This window comes from Strix uralensis, chromosome 3, assembly GCF_047716275.1.
Source record: "Strix uralensis isolate ZFMK-TIS-50842 chromosome 3, bStrUra1, whole genome shotgun sequence".
Taxonomy (NCBI): domain Eukaryota; kingdom Metazoa; phylum Chordata; class Aves; order Strigiformes; family Strigidae; genus Strix; species Strix uralensis.
The window spans coordinates 5118202-5135926 of record NC_133974.1 but is presented as its reverse complement, the minus strand read 5'-3'; the positions used below and the strand labels follow the sequence as shown (position 1 = coordinate 5135926).

The 17725-nt window shown below is 44.3% G+C and overlaps 1 protein-coding gene across 6 annotated transcripts in view; it reads left to right on the top strand.

Moving 5' to 3' along the window:
• The window catches only part of TFAP2B (transcription factor AP-2 beta), a 34433-nt gene extending 17231 nt beyond the window's left edge, over positions 1–17202 (top strand). For 2 of the 6 annotated variants that reach the window (XM_074861361.1, XM_074861365.1), the window contains exons 4-8: positions 1284–1503; positions 4115–4233; positions 6862–7003; positions 9250–9509; positions 16066–17202. In XM_074861361.1, the coding sequence (XP_074717462.1) occupies positions 1284–1503; positions 4115–4233; positions 6862–7003; positions 9250–9509; positions 16066–16115 (791 nt within the window). In that variant the 3' untranslated portion in view covers positions 16116–17202. Of the gene's footprint in view, positions 1–1283; positions 1504–4114; positions 4234–6861; positions 7004–9249; positions 15160–16065 lie in introns of those variants that run through there. The other 4 variants (XM_074861362.1, XM_074861366.1, XM_074861364.1 and 1 more) reach the window with 3 other exon arrangements.
• The last annotated feature ends 523 nt before the right edge of the window (positions 17203–17725 follow it).

Sequence of the window (17725 nt, the reverse complement as noted above, 5' to 3'; positions counted from 1 at the left end):
GTAATCAATTAGTCTTCTCCTCTGAAACATGCCCGCTGGACTGCCAAGACTCTCCCACCAACAAAACCCCCAATTTCGGAGTATATTTTCTATAAGGAAACGCGCGTTGCCGCGATTCCGAGAGGAAGCAGCAGTAGCAGCTGTCAGCTCTTATTAACTCCTGCATAAAACATACCTTAAGTACGGTTTGTTATCAATTACTTGCAGAAATGAAACAACTGGGAAAATGCAGCGAGGCTCCCTATAAATTAAAGTGATTGGTTGATTGATTAGAGCACCTGCTGTAAATCATAACAGTTACACACAATTATGAGGGAGCTATTTACGTTCATTTGTAAACAAAATTCATGTCACGGGGGAATAGCTCTCATTTCTAGTTTAGCCTTTTTTTTGTTTGTTTGTTTATTTCCGAGTGTGTCTGGTTACTATTACATGAATTTGTTCGTTATAATCCCCTTGATTACTCTTAAAATAACCTTACTAGTTTCTCAGAGAAAAGAAATATTTCGTTTTATCGTGAACAGAATAACATGTTTTTATTTTGTTTAGTTTTGCTTTATTGTTTTGGTTTGATTTTTTCCCCCATAACTACCTTTAAATATGTGTTACAGTAACTACATCAGCTTTATTCGGGGGCGGGAGAGTTCCTGCTACTTCGCGGACAGCACAATATGATCAAGGTGGCGAATGCCATGGTTAGACCATTTTTTTTTTTTTCTGGTGTTCATTTTTCTGAAGGAAAAGACTCATTTTATTTCATAAACCAGACTTAATAAAAACACAAAGCAATAACAGAGCTGTCTTCTGGTTGCTGTATCCTCCAGCCTTGATACTTATTTAAGACAGCAACCCCCTTCGTGTAGCGAATTTATTCCTGGCTCAGCTTAGCAGTAATGGAAACATTAGCAAAAAAAAGTAAATTTTCCTTTTTTTTTCCCCTCCAGAAAGGCGCTGTCCGTTGTACAAAAGGCATCGGGGGGCTCTGGGTGAGACACAGGCTCAAACCCGAAAGTTGCCAGGTGCTTGCCAATATGTATTTTATTTCCCAATGATCAAACCCTGCATAGAGGCTGTACTGCACCACCCTTCTCTCCATCCATCATTCATGGAGCAGTTTCCTAGAGGTTGGGGGAGCAGCACCCTTTAGGTTGCTGGAGATAGCCAGAGATTCAAAATTCCCTTTCATTTTGCCGTTCTATGCATGTCGGAGAGACTGTGGTTATACTGTGCTCCTTCGTGGCGTGATGGTTTCTCTCTCCCCTCTTCCCCTTTTCTTTCTCCAGTTCCGGTTCCTCCAAAATCTGTTACTTCTTTGATGATGAATAAAGATGGCTTCCTGGGTGGAATTTCAGTCAATACCGGAGAAGTGTTTTGCTCTGTACCTGGCCGCTTGTCTTTGCTTAGTTCTACTTCAAAGTATAAAGTAACTGTGGGAGAAGTTCAAAGACGCCTTTCTCCTCCAGAGTGTCTGAATGCATCCCTCCTAGGAGGAGTACTTAGAAGGTAAGAGGCTGGGACAAGTGTGTGAACATGCCCCTGTGTGGGCATCCATGCATGCACCAGAAATATTTGGTCAATGGTGAAGATGATCGCAAATATGCATTGATCTTATTGTCATAGCGTGTGTGTGTAACGTTCAGGATAAGGTGAAAATATGCTGTATTCAGACATTGAGATGAATGTATGGAAACTAGAGAAAGATTTGGCCTTGTGCAGTTTCTGTCAAAGAATCCCCAAATGAAGGAACTGAGACCAGAAGATTTTCGCCCTTGTACATGCACACACTTTTCTCCTCCTTCTCACACTTCTCTCTTAGAAAATGGACAAAATAAAATGCCATGATGGGCATGTTGCAGCTAGATGTTGCAGGATGAACTGGGTATATTTCAGGACCTGATGTATTTCTAGGGATTTCCTAGATAAATGCATGAGGCTTCCTCTATATGACAATAAAGACAAGGCAATTAACATGGTGTCACACAAGAGATTATTGAAATTAGCAGGGGGTTAACAGGCAACCTGTAAAGTAGGTAAGTACCTGACTAAAAAGCCAACAACAGGTAGCTTTGAAAGTCAGAAACTTAGTGCTTCATCTAGAGAAGGTTGCTAGAGGAATTAGTCACAGCTGGTCTTGAGACCTTTGCTGTTTAATATTTGTGCCAACCACCCACTAATGTCCTTGTGAGGTTTGCTGAGGACCTCAAAATAGTTGCCATTATTGATACTGAGGAAAAAGAGGAGCGAGGTATAACCTGGAGGCCTGGTTGCCACTCCATCATATCAAGCAAGAGATCATGCGTTTAGGTACCAACAATGACAAATTAAGCTCCGAGGACATCAGCTGGGAGGACTAACAGGAGAAAGGTCTTTATCTTCTTGACAGTGGCTGAAGGACTGTGAATTGTCAGTATGACTTGTCTACAAGAAAATTAAGCTAAGGCTCTATCTCCAGTCAGAACAGGGAAGAAGTCATGATATGCTATGTTGTACCAGTTCACTCTAGCCAACAGAAAGCTGAGAGGGGATAAGACTTCATTCTCGACATGTGAGTTATACACCAGCCTGCAATATAAAGCATAACCTCGAGACAGAAACAAACTCAATTAATTTGGTCCTGAATAAATTCCAGATCATGTTTAAAAGTTGCTTATCTTAGAGGAGGAAATACCTTGCCAGCTCCTGTACCAGCAATTGGGCAACGTTGACTAAGGTGGTTTAAAATCAAGTTGATTGTTTATTTTGTGTTTGCTTTTGTTTTTTTCTCATGCAAAAATTTCTGTGATGATGTCAGGGTCTCCAGCTCCGATACTGGAGAGGAGGGGGAAAGTCCTGCTACATGCAGTCAGTCACCCAAAAACACACACGTGAGAATTAGGGTTTCCTGAAATAGATGCTGTTCCACGTGAATGTCTGTAATCATTGTTCAGCTATGATCCTTGCCAGTGAGAGCAGCAGAGATTTTTACTTACAGATGCTAACCTGCCTGCTCATTCTGTACAAATGGAGCGGGGAGAACATCTGAGAGATGCACTGTAGAAAATATAATTATCAAGGTAAAGAAACATCATTATTGAACTTCAGTGGATTTCTGGAGATGGCCCAAGCCATAATCATTGGCTGCTGCTGACTTCAGTTCCTATCTTGAATCTAAATTTTAGACAAGCTTTTGCTTCAGAGCAGATGAAATATAGAAAGCTGCTCTCTTGCAATTCTGCCATCTAGCCCTATTTACGTCGATATAAAATAGTGGGAAGCCAGTCTGGCTTCTCTGTCGCTTCTGGTTTCCTTTCCCTAAGTGTGACTGTTAATTCTTAAACAAATTCTAAGTGAGAACTAAGAGATATTTGGGATAGACTCTGTTCTTAGGTGCCAAAACTCTCCCTGATTTCGCAGGTGGCGAGATTTTATCCCTGGGCGTTTACATATGTATAGGCTTCCGAACAATAGCTCTGTATTTCCCACCTATAGCTCACTCATCCTTTTATTGTCCTTATCAGTAACCTCCGACAGATATTCAAATCTTCCTTCAGGCACTCAATTCCCTCTGTATAACGCACCCTGCCTTCAGGTGAGCTCTTCCTCTCAGCATCGCCTTTCGGCACAAAAACACATTCACACGCACGAAATAGTTTAATAAATATTTTCCTCCTTTTTTATTTATCCACAGGCACACACATTCTCCCTTCGAGTCTTTCAGATTTACTCCCCTCACCCCCACCCACCCCCGTTCTTCTTCCCATTCTAGCTCTTTCCTGGAATAACTGAGGATTAATTCTCCTCCTGTACCTTTCTGCCCATCTCCTCACTCCATCTTAATACGAGTGTCATACAGTAGGAACCCATTTGCTCTCTAGATCAGAACCCTGTCCATTAATTATTGCTATCTGGCATTATTTAATTTCCCTGGATAAAATAGGGAGAAAAGTGGCTTCATCCGCACTTCTACCCCTGGGAGAAATTAAGCAAATCTCAGCAAACCCGAGCAGAAATCAACACACCCAAAGTTCTTAACGTCGAGTGAAACCCTCCCAGGCTCCACTGACTGCACAGACTAAACGTTTCTTCCAGGAACACTGCGGGGTTAATCACGATGTTAATTTCTTTGTAATTCTAGAGCCAAATCGAAAAACGGGGGGAGATCTTTGCGAGAAAGGCTAGAAAAAATCGGTTTGAATTTACCAGCCGGCAGGCGTAAGGCCGCAAATGTCACTTTACTCACCTCCCTGGTGGAAGGTAAGCCGAGGGTCGCAGCTCCCTTCACACCCCTGCCTGCTCTGAACTCCTGTCTGACATTTTACGACCCCCCCTCCTCCCCCCAACCCCCCCCCCCAAAAAAAAAAAGCCAACCAGCTTTCGGGATCAGGTGGGAAAACCTTGCAGAGGTGAAATTCAGGGCGGGTTAGGATGAACACCGGCACGGTTAAGGATCCCATCCCCAAAAATTAAGTCACTGACCGGAGGGTCACTGATTTCTCTGAGTGGCAAGAATGTGTGTGTGTATATGTGTGTGTATATATATATATAAGTGTGTATATACGTGTGTACACGTGTGTGATTCTTCAGGCCAGTCCCATTCCTCATTGCTATTCATTTCCAGCCTGTGCTCTCCGGCTCCACGTCTACTCCATCCTCCCGAGCTTATTTATGGCCACTACAAGACGCTCAATGAGGAAAAAGTATACAGATTTTTTTTTTTTTTTTTTTTTTGGTAATAAATCAGAGCAATTGAAGAGTCGCAGAGGTTTACCTTAAGATGTCTAGAACTGAACAAAGAGACAAGCTGTTCCTGAGGATTCAGAGAGGGAAGGGGAGACTGAAGTTTCACCTCATTTCAAGTCAACTAAACGTCATTTTGGTGGTCGGCGTGTTTCTTTGATTTATTGTTACTGTAGTGAAAAGCAAAATTTAGAGCCACTAATATGTTTAGGTTATGTGCGTGTTTATGCTAAGAGAAGTTGGACCTTCTCCAAAAAAACATAATCGGAATAGTATGGATGCAATTATGAATTATATGTATCTGCATTACACATACACACCGAGAGGCGCATTAATAATCCACTTATCTCTTCTGCATATAAGCATGCATACAAATTTGGGCTAAGATATTAACTTTTCAACTCTTTTGATTGAGTTATGGGAGCGATAAGACCCTTACCGCATGCAGAGCTGAAGGCAGGCTGGCAAAAAGACGGGGGCTGATAGCAAGGAGCCCCTCCTGGTACCCGCAGATGGGTTCTGCCGAGTGCGCAAAGCACAGCGTAGGTTACGCGTGTAGGGTCGCGCTCTAGGAGACGTGAAGCGTTTCGGGTGTGACAACCGCCCTTTAACACCAGGGTTGGTGCAACTTCACCCTCGCTGCGTGTGGGAAAACCCGTGGGCGCCCAACTCACGGCCAAATCAGCCCCTCCCCGAAGCTGCCTTGAGGTTCAGGGGCCTTTTAGCACAGCGATGCTAAAATCTATGTCAAGTGTGTAGCAAGGTGTACGTTACCCTCCTTCCCCCCCCCCCCCCCCCCCCCGCGGTTGCCTTACAAATAACAGTTTACCCTGAGCTCGCTCGCTCTTTTTTTTGGAAGAAGGTGCACCTGCTGGCGATTTATCTCCTTTTCCCCCACCAGCCAGGCTTTAGCGTTGCTGCTACGGTATCGCCGAGAGCAGAAACGCTCCGGCCAGGATGTCCCCGAGCGGTGCCCGGGGGGACCCTGCCCGGCGCGGGGTGACCGCGGCGGGGACTCCCCGGCTCCTCCCGCTGCCCTCGATTTTATTAAGCGGTTTGGTGATTAGCGAGAAGCCTTGGAAAGCAGAAGATGACGTTGGAAAGCAACTCCTGATCGTTAAAAATAATGTGGTCCTGGAGTTATTAGACATATCTGTTCTGCGTGTTGGAAATCTTCCCCCTGGTCCCTCAGGCGGTGCTTTAAAGGGTTTAATGCTTTATTCTAGAGGGGCTGAGCTATAATCTGGTAGAATCCCCCTAGAGTCTGAGGGTTTTTCCCCACCCCCCCTCCTCTTTTCCTCCTTTCTGCAGCTACTGTCTTGTTCTTGTGGCATGAAGTACATCAGTAGGAGTTGGATGACACGAATCTCTGGAGGCAAGAAACCTGAAACCAGGCAGGCAGGAAAAGTGACAATTAGAATTAGAGTTAGAATAATTATTATTTTTTCACAGAAAAGGTTGCCATTGGTTGCTATCTTTCCGCCGGGCAGAGAGAGGAGTACCTGTTGCCTGATGGTCAGTTAAGAAAGCAGATTAATAATTTCCATCGGACGAAATGCAGTTATCTCCATCATTTTACAGATGTGGCCATAATCGTGATAACGATGCAAGTGCTCTGTGTGTGTGTGTATAAATGTCCCACAAAGAACTGACATTAATATTAACATTAAGTCCACATCTGTACAATTCTGGACAATGATCTGGTGTATTGAAGCAGGAATGATTTCTCTGCTCTTAAGAGAAGTTTGGGTCCTTTTGTCTTTCGTGATTTCCGCCCCCCCCCTTCATTTGAAAGCGTGAGTGTGTGTGTTACATGCGTGTGTATGTATATGCGTGTACTTTTCCCCCAGTTCTGCACAATCAGCTGCATGGGTACACACCATCACAAGCGCATTGTAGCAAAGACAAATCTCATCAGCTGACAATCTGTCCCATCAACTTCTGGTCCCAAAATAGGGCTTGTGGAGGGAAAACACATACGTGGAGCCTGTCCCTAAGGTACAAGGGAAAAGTTTCTAAACACGGCCCTGCAGAGCTGGTCTCTCCCAGGAGTCTACTGCCGCCCGGAGCCTGGGCAGGGGGGAGCCAGCCCGGGGGGGGGCCGGCGGGGCCCGGAGGTGTTCATGCCCCTCTCATTCCCTCCAGGTGAGGCCGTTCATTTAGCTCGGGATTTTGGGTACATCTGCGAAACGGAGTTCCCAGCCAAAGCTGTTTCTGAGTACCTGAACAGACAGCACACGGACCCCAGCGACCTCCACTCCAGGAAAAACATGCTGCTTGCTACAAAGTGAGTGCGAAGTTGACTAACCCCCCTCCTCCCTCCGCTTCTGCCCTCCCCCGAGAAAATCCTCCCCCTCCTTAAACCCTGAGCCCGTTTTGAGAGCAGACGGAGTTTCCCCAAACTATATCATCCCCGCCGGGAGGAAGGATGCTCGTGTCGCCCTATGGGCAGGGCAGACCCTAGAGCATCCCTCTGCGGTGGGGTTTCTGCCAACACACTCTGTCCCTATCGAGGATGTAGGTGACTGTCCCCTGTGTCATTTCCAAGCCACCTCCCGTTAAAAAAAATTATCGAAAGGGGACCAAAAATCTGTATTTTGCTTCCACAGCATGTCTGTCTGTCCTTCCTGCTGCTCACACACACCTGTCTGCTACCAAATTGCAATGTCTTTTCCATGTGGTTTAATTAAAAAAAAAAAAAAAATCAAGAAAACCCACCACCATGTACTGCTAATGATCCACCGTTTGGTCTCCCCAACCCATCTTTCTCCCTTGGGATTTTCTCTGTGGATGTGCTGTATCGGATGTTTTACACTTGGCTGTGCCTCCCAGGCTACTAACTGAGTGCTGCGTAGTTTGCTCGGGTCCTCGGCAGTGGGTGCTGTGTGTCTCCACACATCTCTTTCTATCTGGTAAAAAAGGGAAAAAAAAAAAAAAAAAAGAAAAAGAAAAAAAAAAAAATACCAGCCCAAACAGCTCTCATTTATTTCATGCTCTGGGATGTGGCTTGCCTCCGATGACAGTGTAATTTAAAGAAATATATGGAGGGTTGAAAAATCATTTGCTCAAATTTGTCCAGATGTTTTTTAGATGTGATTGGAATTTGATTGCCCTTTTCTGCAGGGTCAGAAGATATTAATGTCCCAGAACTTTAATTGCTCACAGACCCTGCTTTGCTCTTTGAAGATGTAAAATGTTGGACTCATTACTGTTTGTTCTCCAAATTCAAAGTTTCCTCTCTTGCACTTTCTTAATGGATAATACACATAGAAGTAGACCTTTATCTTTCCCCACCCTCTGAAACCTTTAACCCACCGGGAATTTCAGAGGATGAGAGCTGAACGCCTTTTTTAAGGGTTTCTTTTTTCCTTTTTTCTTTTTTTTTTTTTTCCCTTTTTTTTTTTTTTTTAATTCTGGCCTTTTTTTCTCCAGTCCCTGGGTAGGCATCTGTCTCAAAGAAACAGTTCCTTTGGGAACCCCACAAGTCCCCCGAGTTTCTACGTTGCTCGGGCACCTGTTGACTTGAAGGCCCTTTGGACCAGAGCAATGCAAAAGAAAGTGTGTCTGGGGGGATTTCATTAGAAAAATCAAATCTGATTTTTCAAAGTTGTGGGCAAAGCAAACAAGAGGCAGATGTCAACTCTGATGTGTTAATTGGGATCCCACCCCTCACAATAAAATAGGAAATGTTAGCTTTGCTCCTCATGCAATGAATAAGCGGCCATGGAGTCCCTAAGTCCTGATCTTTCTCGACAAGGTGACCCAGCCTGAGCAGTCTCAGAGGAGGTTCTGTTTTGGCTCTTCCCTGCACCATGTCCCTGTGCCACCCAGTTGCTCTTGGTGCATGGCTGTGCTTTCCTTCAGGAGCAACATTGGTGGGAGCTTCTCTGAGCCAGGGTCAGGCCTCCAGGAAGATGGGTGGTTGGCAGAACCATAGCACATCTCCCTTTCAGCCTGGGAATTTCTAGACTCACCAAGCAGGGTTGAGTTTTCCAAATGCTTCAGAATCATAGACTCATAGAATCATTTAGGTTGGAAAAAACCTTTAAGATCGAGTCCAACTGTAAGCCTACTGTAAACCTAGCGCTGCCAAGTGCACCACTAAACCATGTCCTTAAGCACCACATCTACAAGTCTTTTAATACCTCTAGGGATGGTGACTCAACCACTTCCCTGGGCAGCTTGTTACAATGTTTTATAACCCTTTCAATGAAGAAATTTTTCCTAATAGCCAACCTAAACCTCCCCAGAAGCATCCTTGTGGCTATGGGAGAGTTTTCTATCTCCAGACCTGGTGTCCTGCAATTGCAGAAACCTCTCTCCTGAAGAACTTCTTCTGGCTCGCCATGGCCGGTCCCCAGGCACTGTTAGGGGAAAGGAAGGTGGCAAAGAGGTCTTATCCTGGGCCCTGGGATCAGCTTCGGCCTGAACCTGCCCCTTCCTTCAACCTTGTTTGTCTCAGAGAAATGTGGGATAAGCCTAACCAGCTTTTTTCTCTCTCTTTTCCTCTCTGCCTTTCTCTCTTCTGTGTAGGCAACTTTGTAAAGAATTTACAGATCTCTTGGCCCAGGACAGGACGCCCATTGGAAACAGTCGGCCCACCCCTATTTTGGAACCGGGCATTCAGAGCTGCTTGACTCACTTCAGCCTCATCACTCACGGCTTTGGGGCCCCCGCTATCTGCGCTGCCCTCACGGCCCTTCAAAACTACCTGACTGAAGCTCTCAAAGGCATGGACAAGATGTTCTTGAACAACAACACTGCTAACAGGCACACATCTGGCGAAGGACCAGGTAGTAAAACTGGAGACAAGGAAGAGAAACACAGAAAATGAGAGAGAGAGAGAGAGAGAGAGAGGGGGAAAAAATAAAAGAAAGGAAAAGAAAAATGTTAAATAAATAAAAGGAGAAAAGAAAGAGAGAGATAATCCTTTAAAACAAAACCGTCTTAATTTTAGCTTTAAAAATATTGGATTGGGCTTTGGAAGAATTCTATTAGGTAGGACATAATAATAATAATAATAATAAAATAATAATAATAATAAAAGAAAGACAATAATTTAAGATCAGAGGAGCACAATGGCGCAAGACCAGTGGTTCAGAGTCTCTTGCCAGGAACATGTGAAGACAACCACCAGGATTTTTTTCCCACTTCTGTTCTTTCACGTTTTTAAAATAATGATTTTGGGGGGAGGGGAATATAATAATAATTAATAATAATAATAAAAGAAAGAAATGAATAACTTATTGGAAGAAATTGGAGAAACATTTTTGGTGTCAGTGCTTTGATTTCTTGAGCTGCACGGTCTGTCTTGCTATTATTTTTATTTTATTCTTTTTTTTTTTTTTTTTTGAACAACATCCCGTCTCCACCCTAGCTAAAATGATCTTCCAGAACGTTCCTTTCTGAGCAACCCCATCGCCTCATTCCCCTCAACTCTTCCCATCTCATCTCACCACCGTGGTTCTGTCTAGACTAGGAAAGGCGGAGAGGTGAGCGCACAGACCTCTCCCGGAGTCATCACCACCAGCCAGTTCGAGCTGCGTTCATGGCAGCGTCTTAACACTAGATGCCATTAGCTGGAAAGTTTCAAGCCGTCGTAGCTCAGTCGAATTAACTAACAATTTTTTAAGAACTTTTTTGATTTTCCTGGTCTAGACAGACTCTCTGTTTAGATTACCAGCGTTTACAGGTGTGTATGGACGTGTGGGTGCGTATGTGTGTGTGTATGCTTATGCACACACATAACTTGATAAGGGTGCGTGTGTATCCTATGTATGTTTGTATATATATGTATATATATGAATATATGCATATATATTTAATATGTGTGTATAGCCACACATATTCATGCATGCAAACATACCTCTGTAATTTAGTACTTTCCTTTGATGGTAAAATGCCTTGTCTATACAGGGTTGCAAAATTTGAAAGTAAGGTCTGGTAAAATGTCAGCGCTATCTGTTTTCTTAATTTTCTGAGATCTCCTCTTTTTCTCTAGGGAGTTTTATATTCCTAACTATGCCAATGTTTCAGTCCTTAATTTTCTTGAGTAGTGTGTGTGAGATATCTTCCCCCATTTTTAAAGAACTGTTAACAACAACAAAAAATGAGTGATATGAGTATGTAATTCTTTCTCAGGAGTATGCACTGTTTTATTTTCTTCTGTTTCCTAAAGCTTTGCCCGCTTGGCTTATGAGCTTCTTCAAAGAGGACTAGAGATCCCTACACAATATATCAGGTACAGAGAAAAAAAATCCACAATTCTGATATTCTGATACTTTTATTTTTTTTTGCTTTTTCAAATCAAAGCCAGTTGTTTCCGAATTCTGTAGGTGCACTTCTTTAAAGAAGCTCAAAGGGAATAATTTGAATGATATAAAAAATATAGGTTGAAATCGAGGTGTAATATTGCAAAGAAAATAAGATCTGTGTTGAATGTTACTGCACTTGCTTGGCACTAGGGTTTTGTACCCAGGGAGGAAAGGGTTGCCATGTGAGCTGGCTCCTCGTGATGGGAGTGGGGAGGGCTTGCCAGGGAATATCCTGATTTCTGAGCTCAGTCTGAGGAAATCTGTTTCTTTTAGAAAGCTTTTAAAAAAATGTCTTGTGACTCTTGCTTTAGAACAAGTCGTTGTGGTAGGGGGAAAAAACTTCTTAACTCCAATGTTTTTCTCGGTGGTTTGGTGTGTGACAGGATGTCTTATGCATATGATTTGGGGGGGGGTGGAGGGGAAGTCTGATTTCTTTCTTCTTCTTTTTTTTTTTTTTTTTTTTAACATACATTTCTTTGTCTTCTATGGTAAAAATAATGCTGAAGTGTAAGGATATGAATTTCTGTTCGGATTCTGCCGTATTGGGTAATTGCATGTGTTTCTCAGTGGGATAGGGTTCGTGCACTAACACATCTTTTTGCTTGTGTCAGAACAGTTACTGGGTGTGGGTAAATCTCCTGGAGTCACTGGCAAAACTCCAGTGGGGTCAGGCCTCCCCCCAGGATCCCTGTTAAAGCTGCAGGACTCAATCCCACCAACCCAAGCAGGCACACCTGAGCTCTGAGAGAAACAAAAGAGAAGCCTTAGCTTTGTTTTAGTTTCTAGATACCTTCTGAAGTGAATGGTGGGGGAGAAAAAATTCAGCAATACTCTCCACATCCCCCAACCAAATCTTCTTAAAACAAAAAAAAAAAAGCAAATGAGCCTCTTGATTGTCACCCTTAGTGTCCTTAGCTATCTGAGAAATGGCTACAGCTGAGGGCCTGCTCTGCTTTTCAAATCTTTGTGCAGCAAGTGAAGGTCTTGGCTTTTATTCCCTACCTGTGAGTTGGATGTGTGTGGCAACAGACAACCAGGAATCACGCAGCCCTGAGGAGCACTGGCTCCCCTGGAGCTGCTCCTCACTCATGTACCTGTGGTTCTTCAGGGGCAGAGTGCTGTGGGGAATCTCACATGAGAATAGGGGGAACTGAGGCAGGCAGCCTTCTCCATGGGCTGCTGGGATGAGTTGGAGGTAGTCTTCGACCCTGGCAAGTCCCTGGTAGTGGGTCTGGTAATTGGCATGTCCCTGTGGACGTCACCAGAGGAGCTGTGGATCCCTGTGTGATGTGGATCTCATGAATCCCCCACTGACAGGTTGGGGACCCCCAGATTGAAAAGCACCCCCCAGGCACCCCCTGGTCCTCCAAAACCTACCCCCTGCCAACCATCCCCAATTTCAGCAAGCTCCTGGGGAAGGACAGTCCAAGCCCCAGTGCAGGGCGTGCCCCAGCAGTGATGTGCAGGAAAGGGAAGGGGTACGTGTGTGTGTATTGGGGAAGGAATGAATGACACCACCTGAAAGCACATGTCCCTTCTCTGCCTGATGAGAATGTTCCATTTATTGAAGCAGAACACAACGTATTGAATGCTGCTTTGCCTGTCCTCTGCAAAAAACCTTTGTGAGGAGCCCATGGGCCCAGCCCTCCAGCATCACCCAGCCCATTGGGGCTCCTGGTGTGGGGAGACCCCAAGTTAGCTCTCAGTCTTCCACCTCCCCAGCTGCACATGCAGGGACATGGGGACCTGCTCCCCGCCACCCCAGAGCATCCAGCCGAGGGGATGGTGGGGATGGTCCTTCCTTGTCTTTGAGAGATGTTGAGGATGCTCCTTTTAACTGCAGAAGACAGTATCTCACCACCACTGTGAGTTAATGAGGAGACCACTTGCAACTTCCTGGGGAAAGACCTGCACACACGTGTGTACATGCTCACGCATGTGTGAGGGCCTGATCCTGCTGCTGCTGCTGAAATCTCCCCTAGGCACAGGTTCGGTCGCCTGGACCAGGACCTAAACCTTGAGAAGGTTGAGGGAAGAGTTTCAGCTGATTCCTGGCAACTTTGGATCTGCCCCTCGTGCCTTCTACCTGGAAGAGACAGACTGCAAATGCCAGGCTGTGCTTCACTCAGGCGAAATAAAGACAAATGTAAAATTCCCACTGATTTCAGTGGGATGTCCCCCATTTGCTCCCCAAAGTACAGAGACAAAATCCACGAGGTTTCTGATTTAAGTGCAAGCAGGGAGGAAAACATGGCATGGGAGTATATCCATCTTTGTTTTTCCCCCCTAGCCTAGTGCTGGTCCCAGAGGGAAACATCCATTTTTCAGTGGCTCCTATCAGTGCTGAGGACTGAGGTCCCCCAAAAACTAAACTCACCCTCCCCCTGGAAGGCATTTCCCTGCTCCCCTGCACTTTCCCAGCCCAACTACTTGTGCTGGCGGGGCACCTCAGATGTTTATCTGATAATTGAGTTATTAAAAGATTTGGTTTCCTCGGGATCATAAATCAATAAACAGGAGGATTAACACGGCAGCTTTGCTTTTTAACTCAAGGGAAAAGTTTGAGGAGAGACTGTGAAAAGTTTGTTTTCAAACCAAACAGGTGGGTTGCTGTAAATTTTATTTTATTCTTAGTCTCACTCTTTTTTTTTTTTTTTTTTTTTTTTTTTTAATAACAATTCTCTATTTTCCGTTGGAAAGTTCTTTGTTTTCGTATGCTCCCTGACATATTTTTTTCGTGGTTGTTATTCACACAAGGTGTGAAGGAAACAAGAAGCCAATTTTATGGGAATCCTTTTATAACCCGATGATTTATTTAAAATCGGGTCGTGTCTTGTCCCACCTAATAGAAATTCTCTGTGAGAAGCTGTTTCAAGTCCCTTTGCATCCCAGACCAACCTCCCCTAAAATCCCCAAATTTGCATTTGGGGCTGGGAGGGAGGGGGAGAGGATGGTTTTAAGACCTTTAGCTGTGCCCAAAGGGCTTATTCCCTTCCCCTGCTCATCTCTTTCTGACCGGTTTATCAAGCAGACCTGTTCGGCTCTGTTTTAATATGTTTCTCGGAGAATTTGGTGCTCGTTTCAGCTGCCGTAAGCATTGCCAGATCAATCCGGCCAAACTCCCCCTCCCCTCCGGCTTCCCTGTGTGAGAGAGACCGTAGGCTTTTTACAAATAGTATATTTTCTTATACAAAGGGAAAAAGTAAAAGGAAATATCCCCAAACACACTGGCAAACTCCTGAACATTTCAAGAGAGACGAAACATTGTGTGCCAGCAAGAAATAATGGAAAAAAAAACACCCAAACAAATGTAAAGCTCTGAAAAAGCGAATGAGAAACTGGAAAGATGAAAGAAAAAGAAAAATTAAAAATTCTCCTTTTATGCCCCAAATGATCCCTTTCACCTCCTCTTCTTGAAAATTCTGACCATGCAGTGAGAAATATCAGTTTATCGACTCTTCCTGAGAAGAAATGCGGAGAGGCATTCAGTATTGAGTTTGTATATATTTATTTATGCTTAATTTAACGGGAATGTGTAAATATGGCGAGCAAGTAGTTTTTGGGTTATTTATCTGTGAATCTATACCTCTGTGAATGGGTGGGGGAATTTAAAAGCAAAAAGTAAAAAAAAAAAAAAAGAACGAAAAAGAAAAAAACAAAACCAACAAAAAAAATCCCGCTTGACTAGATAGTATCCTATCTGAATCTTTTCTGTTCTTTATAGACAAGCTGTTATGGTAATGGGTAGAAATTGGTTTCTTGTCCAGTGATGACCTGATTTACATAAATAATAAGAATAAGAATAAAAAAAAAAGAGATTGTTGTGTTTTGTTGTATTTTCCTCTTCAGTTTTTTTGAATGTTGGTGCTGCTTCGATTCTGCAGACGGATTTACTTATAACGCCAAGAAGTCTTTATTTTCCCAATCTAGGCTTTGGGGAAATTCAGGACATGTCTCTACATTAAAAAAAAAAAAAAAAAAAAAAAAAAAAAAAAAAAGACAATAAATATTGCTTCTCAGAAATGTTGGTATTTTATTTCTGTCTGACTCAAAATTGTCCATATTTTTACCACTCTTACCTCTTCATTCTAAACAGACCTATAATAAACCTCATGTCATGTTAACGTGAGCTTTCGTTTCATTTTGCTTTTTACCAGCTGAATTAGGAGTAAATCTTTTTCTTTTCAAAGTATTAACCATTAAAAGAAAATGATATGTAAGCCTTCAAAATCAGGAAAACTTTTTTTTTCCCCTCACTGCTATGTTACTGTACATTTCATTTATGTATAGGTGTGTGTGAGTGTGTATATATATTCTTATATACAGATCGGGAGTGATGTTCGTATTCACTACGCGTGATTATTTTCTAGCTTTAGGTCTACAGTTGCAGCACCAGTAATTAGCAAAAGGAAATATTAAACCCAAACCACCCTCTTCCTCTGTCTCCCTGCCCCTCCCCTCCCTTCCCAAATCGGCTTTATTTAGGTTTATAATCGATACTCGGGAAGAAGAGCTGAGGGGAGATCCGGATCCCCAGGGCTAACCCGGAGCCACTCCGAAGTGACTCTGGGTTTACCCTGCGGTTGGGTGAAGGAGGAGGGGGGCAGATTAGGGCCTGAGGATTTAATTTTTTTTTGTCAGTGTTATTATCGAAAGCACCATTTTTTTGCCTGTAAATCGGAGGCTGGAAAGGACTGTCAATTTAACCCTCCACAGTCACCCTGAAAACAAACACACACGTGTGCTCAAACAGGGAGCCCTGAGGGTGGAAACCGATTTAAAGCATCGCTTTTACTGCCGTGAACTATTTTAAATACCCGCTCTGAAGACTTGTCTGGGTTGGGTTTTATCTGTTGGTTTTTAGAGGCAGCGGTGGTTTAAGAACGCAGATGGAGAGATGCAGGAGCCGTAACAGGCGGTGGATCGGTTTTTGCAACTTAATATTTCTCCCGGAGGGGGGTTGGGGGAATAGCAAAAAATAAATCCATCCCCACCTCCATCTCCCAAACTACCTCCCTTCTCCCTCTCCTTCCAGCTTGGACTACAGGAGCCGACTCAGCTGATCGCCCAAGGTTTCCAAAATAAAACATCATCATCATCATCATCATCATCATAAAAAAAAAAAAAAAAAAAAAGAAAAGAAAAAAGCATTGTAAACGACGACCCCAAACTCTGTTTTATGGGGAAGCTTTCGAGGTTTCGAGACTCGATTGTCTCGGCTTCAGCCAGGCTTGGACTCAGCCGTGACCTACTTTCTCTCCGTGGTGTGATGGCAAAAACGCCCGGAGCAAGTTTGGGGGGCCCGGGATGGAGGGAGAGGGTGGGGGGAGACGGGGACGGGAGCAGCAGCGCCCGGGGTCCGAGCAGGGGGAAAATGAGGTGGGGGGAGCAGCGGAGCTGCGAGAAAAAGAGAAAAGGGAATCCCTTCCCCCATCTCCCTTTCCTCCTTTTGACCGAGGCTTTGCAGGGCGAGGAGTGGGGACCCCCCAAACCTCCCCTCCCCAGCCCCTTTGACCCAGCTGCGGGCAGGTGTGGGGCGAAGGATGCCCGGGGCAGGGAGTGCTGGGAAAACCAGCGACACTGGAGCTGATTTCCAAAAGGCAGGCTGCATGCCATGCTTTTTTTTTCTTTTTTTTTTTTTTTAGTTTGTTTTGTTTTCTTTTGTTTTAATCGCACCGATGATATTATTTTTAGCAGAGCATATGTTTTGCATGAAACCTTTCAAAACAGCTCTCGCAGTTCTCAGCGGAGTCTGGGAGGGTTGTTTGGGGGGCGAGGCGGGGATCAGGAAGTTTCTCTGTTGTCCAAGAACTGTGCAACAGTTATGTAAAAAAGGGATTAAAACCCAAATGCACCAGGAAAAGCTCTTTTATAACTCAGCAGTGGTTTGTGGAAACCGAGGGCTCCCTTTAAAATGGGACCCGCCGAGACGAGGAAGGGCTCACCCCGAGTTTCCCAGGCTCCCGGCCACAGTCTCGAAGTTGCAAATTCAAAGCACATATACGTATATATTTATACTAAAGCACAGTTGGCTGCTCCGGGAGGCTGCCGGTGTGCCCTGCCTCCCCCGGGGCCGGGGTCTCCTGCCTCTCCCCCCCGGTTTGCAGGTGGCGGTGCATGGGGTGGGCTGGCACACCAGTGGGTCTGCAAATGTAGTGTCAGGAAAGAAGAAATATTCCTGCTGATCTCCTCTGCTCTGCTGCATTTTCCCAAAGGTCTTCAATAAGCCAAGATCAGATTCTTAATTTCTTTTATATTCTTTCTTTTATAATATTTCTTTCTTGCTTGCTTCGTTTCTCCTGCTTCCTGTGTCTCACGTTCCCTCTTTCTCAGTTTCCCTCATTCTCTCTTTCTTGCTCTTTTAATACATTTCTTTCTTTCTTTCTCATTTTCTCAATCTATCTTTCTCAGCCTTCCTTCCTTCCTTCCTTCCTTCCTTCCTTCCTTCCTTCCTTCCTTCCTTCCTTCCTTCCTTCCTTCCTTCCTTCCTTCCTTCCTTCCTTCCTTCCTTCCTTCCTTCCTTCCTTCCTTCCTTCCTTCCTCCTTTCCTTCCTCTCTCTGCTGATCTTTCTCCTCTTCTAACTTGTCCCCCAGCTAAGGTTAAAAATAAATGAATAGCAGCAGTAACCTAGCTCATCAAAACTTCCCCTCCCCACCGGTCTGATGTTATAATCTGCTTTCCCAGTCATGACCAG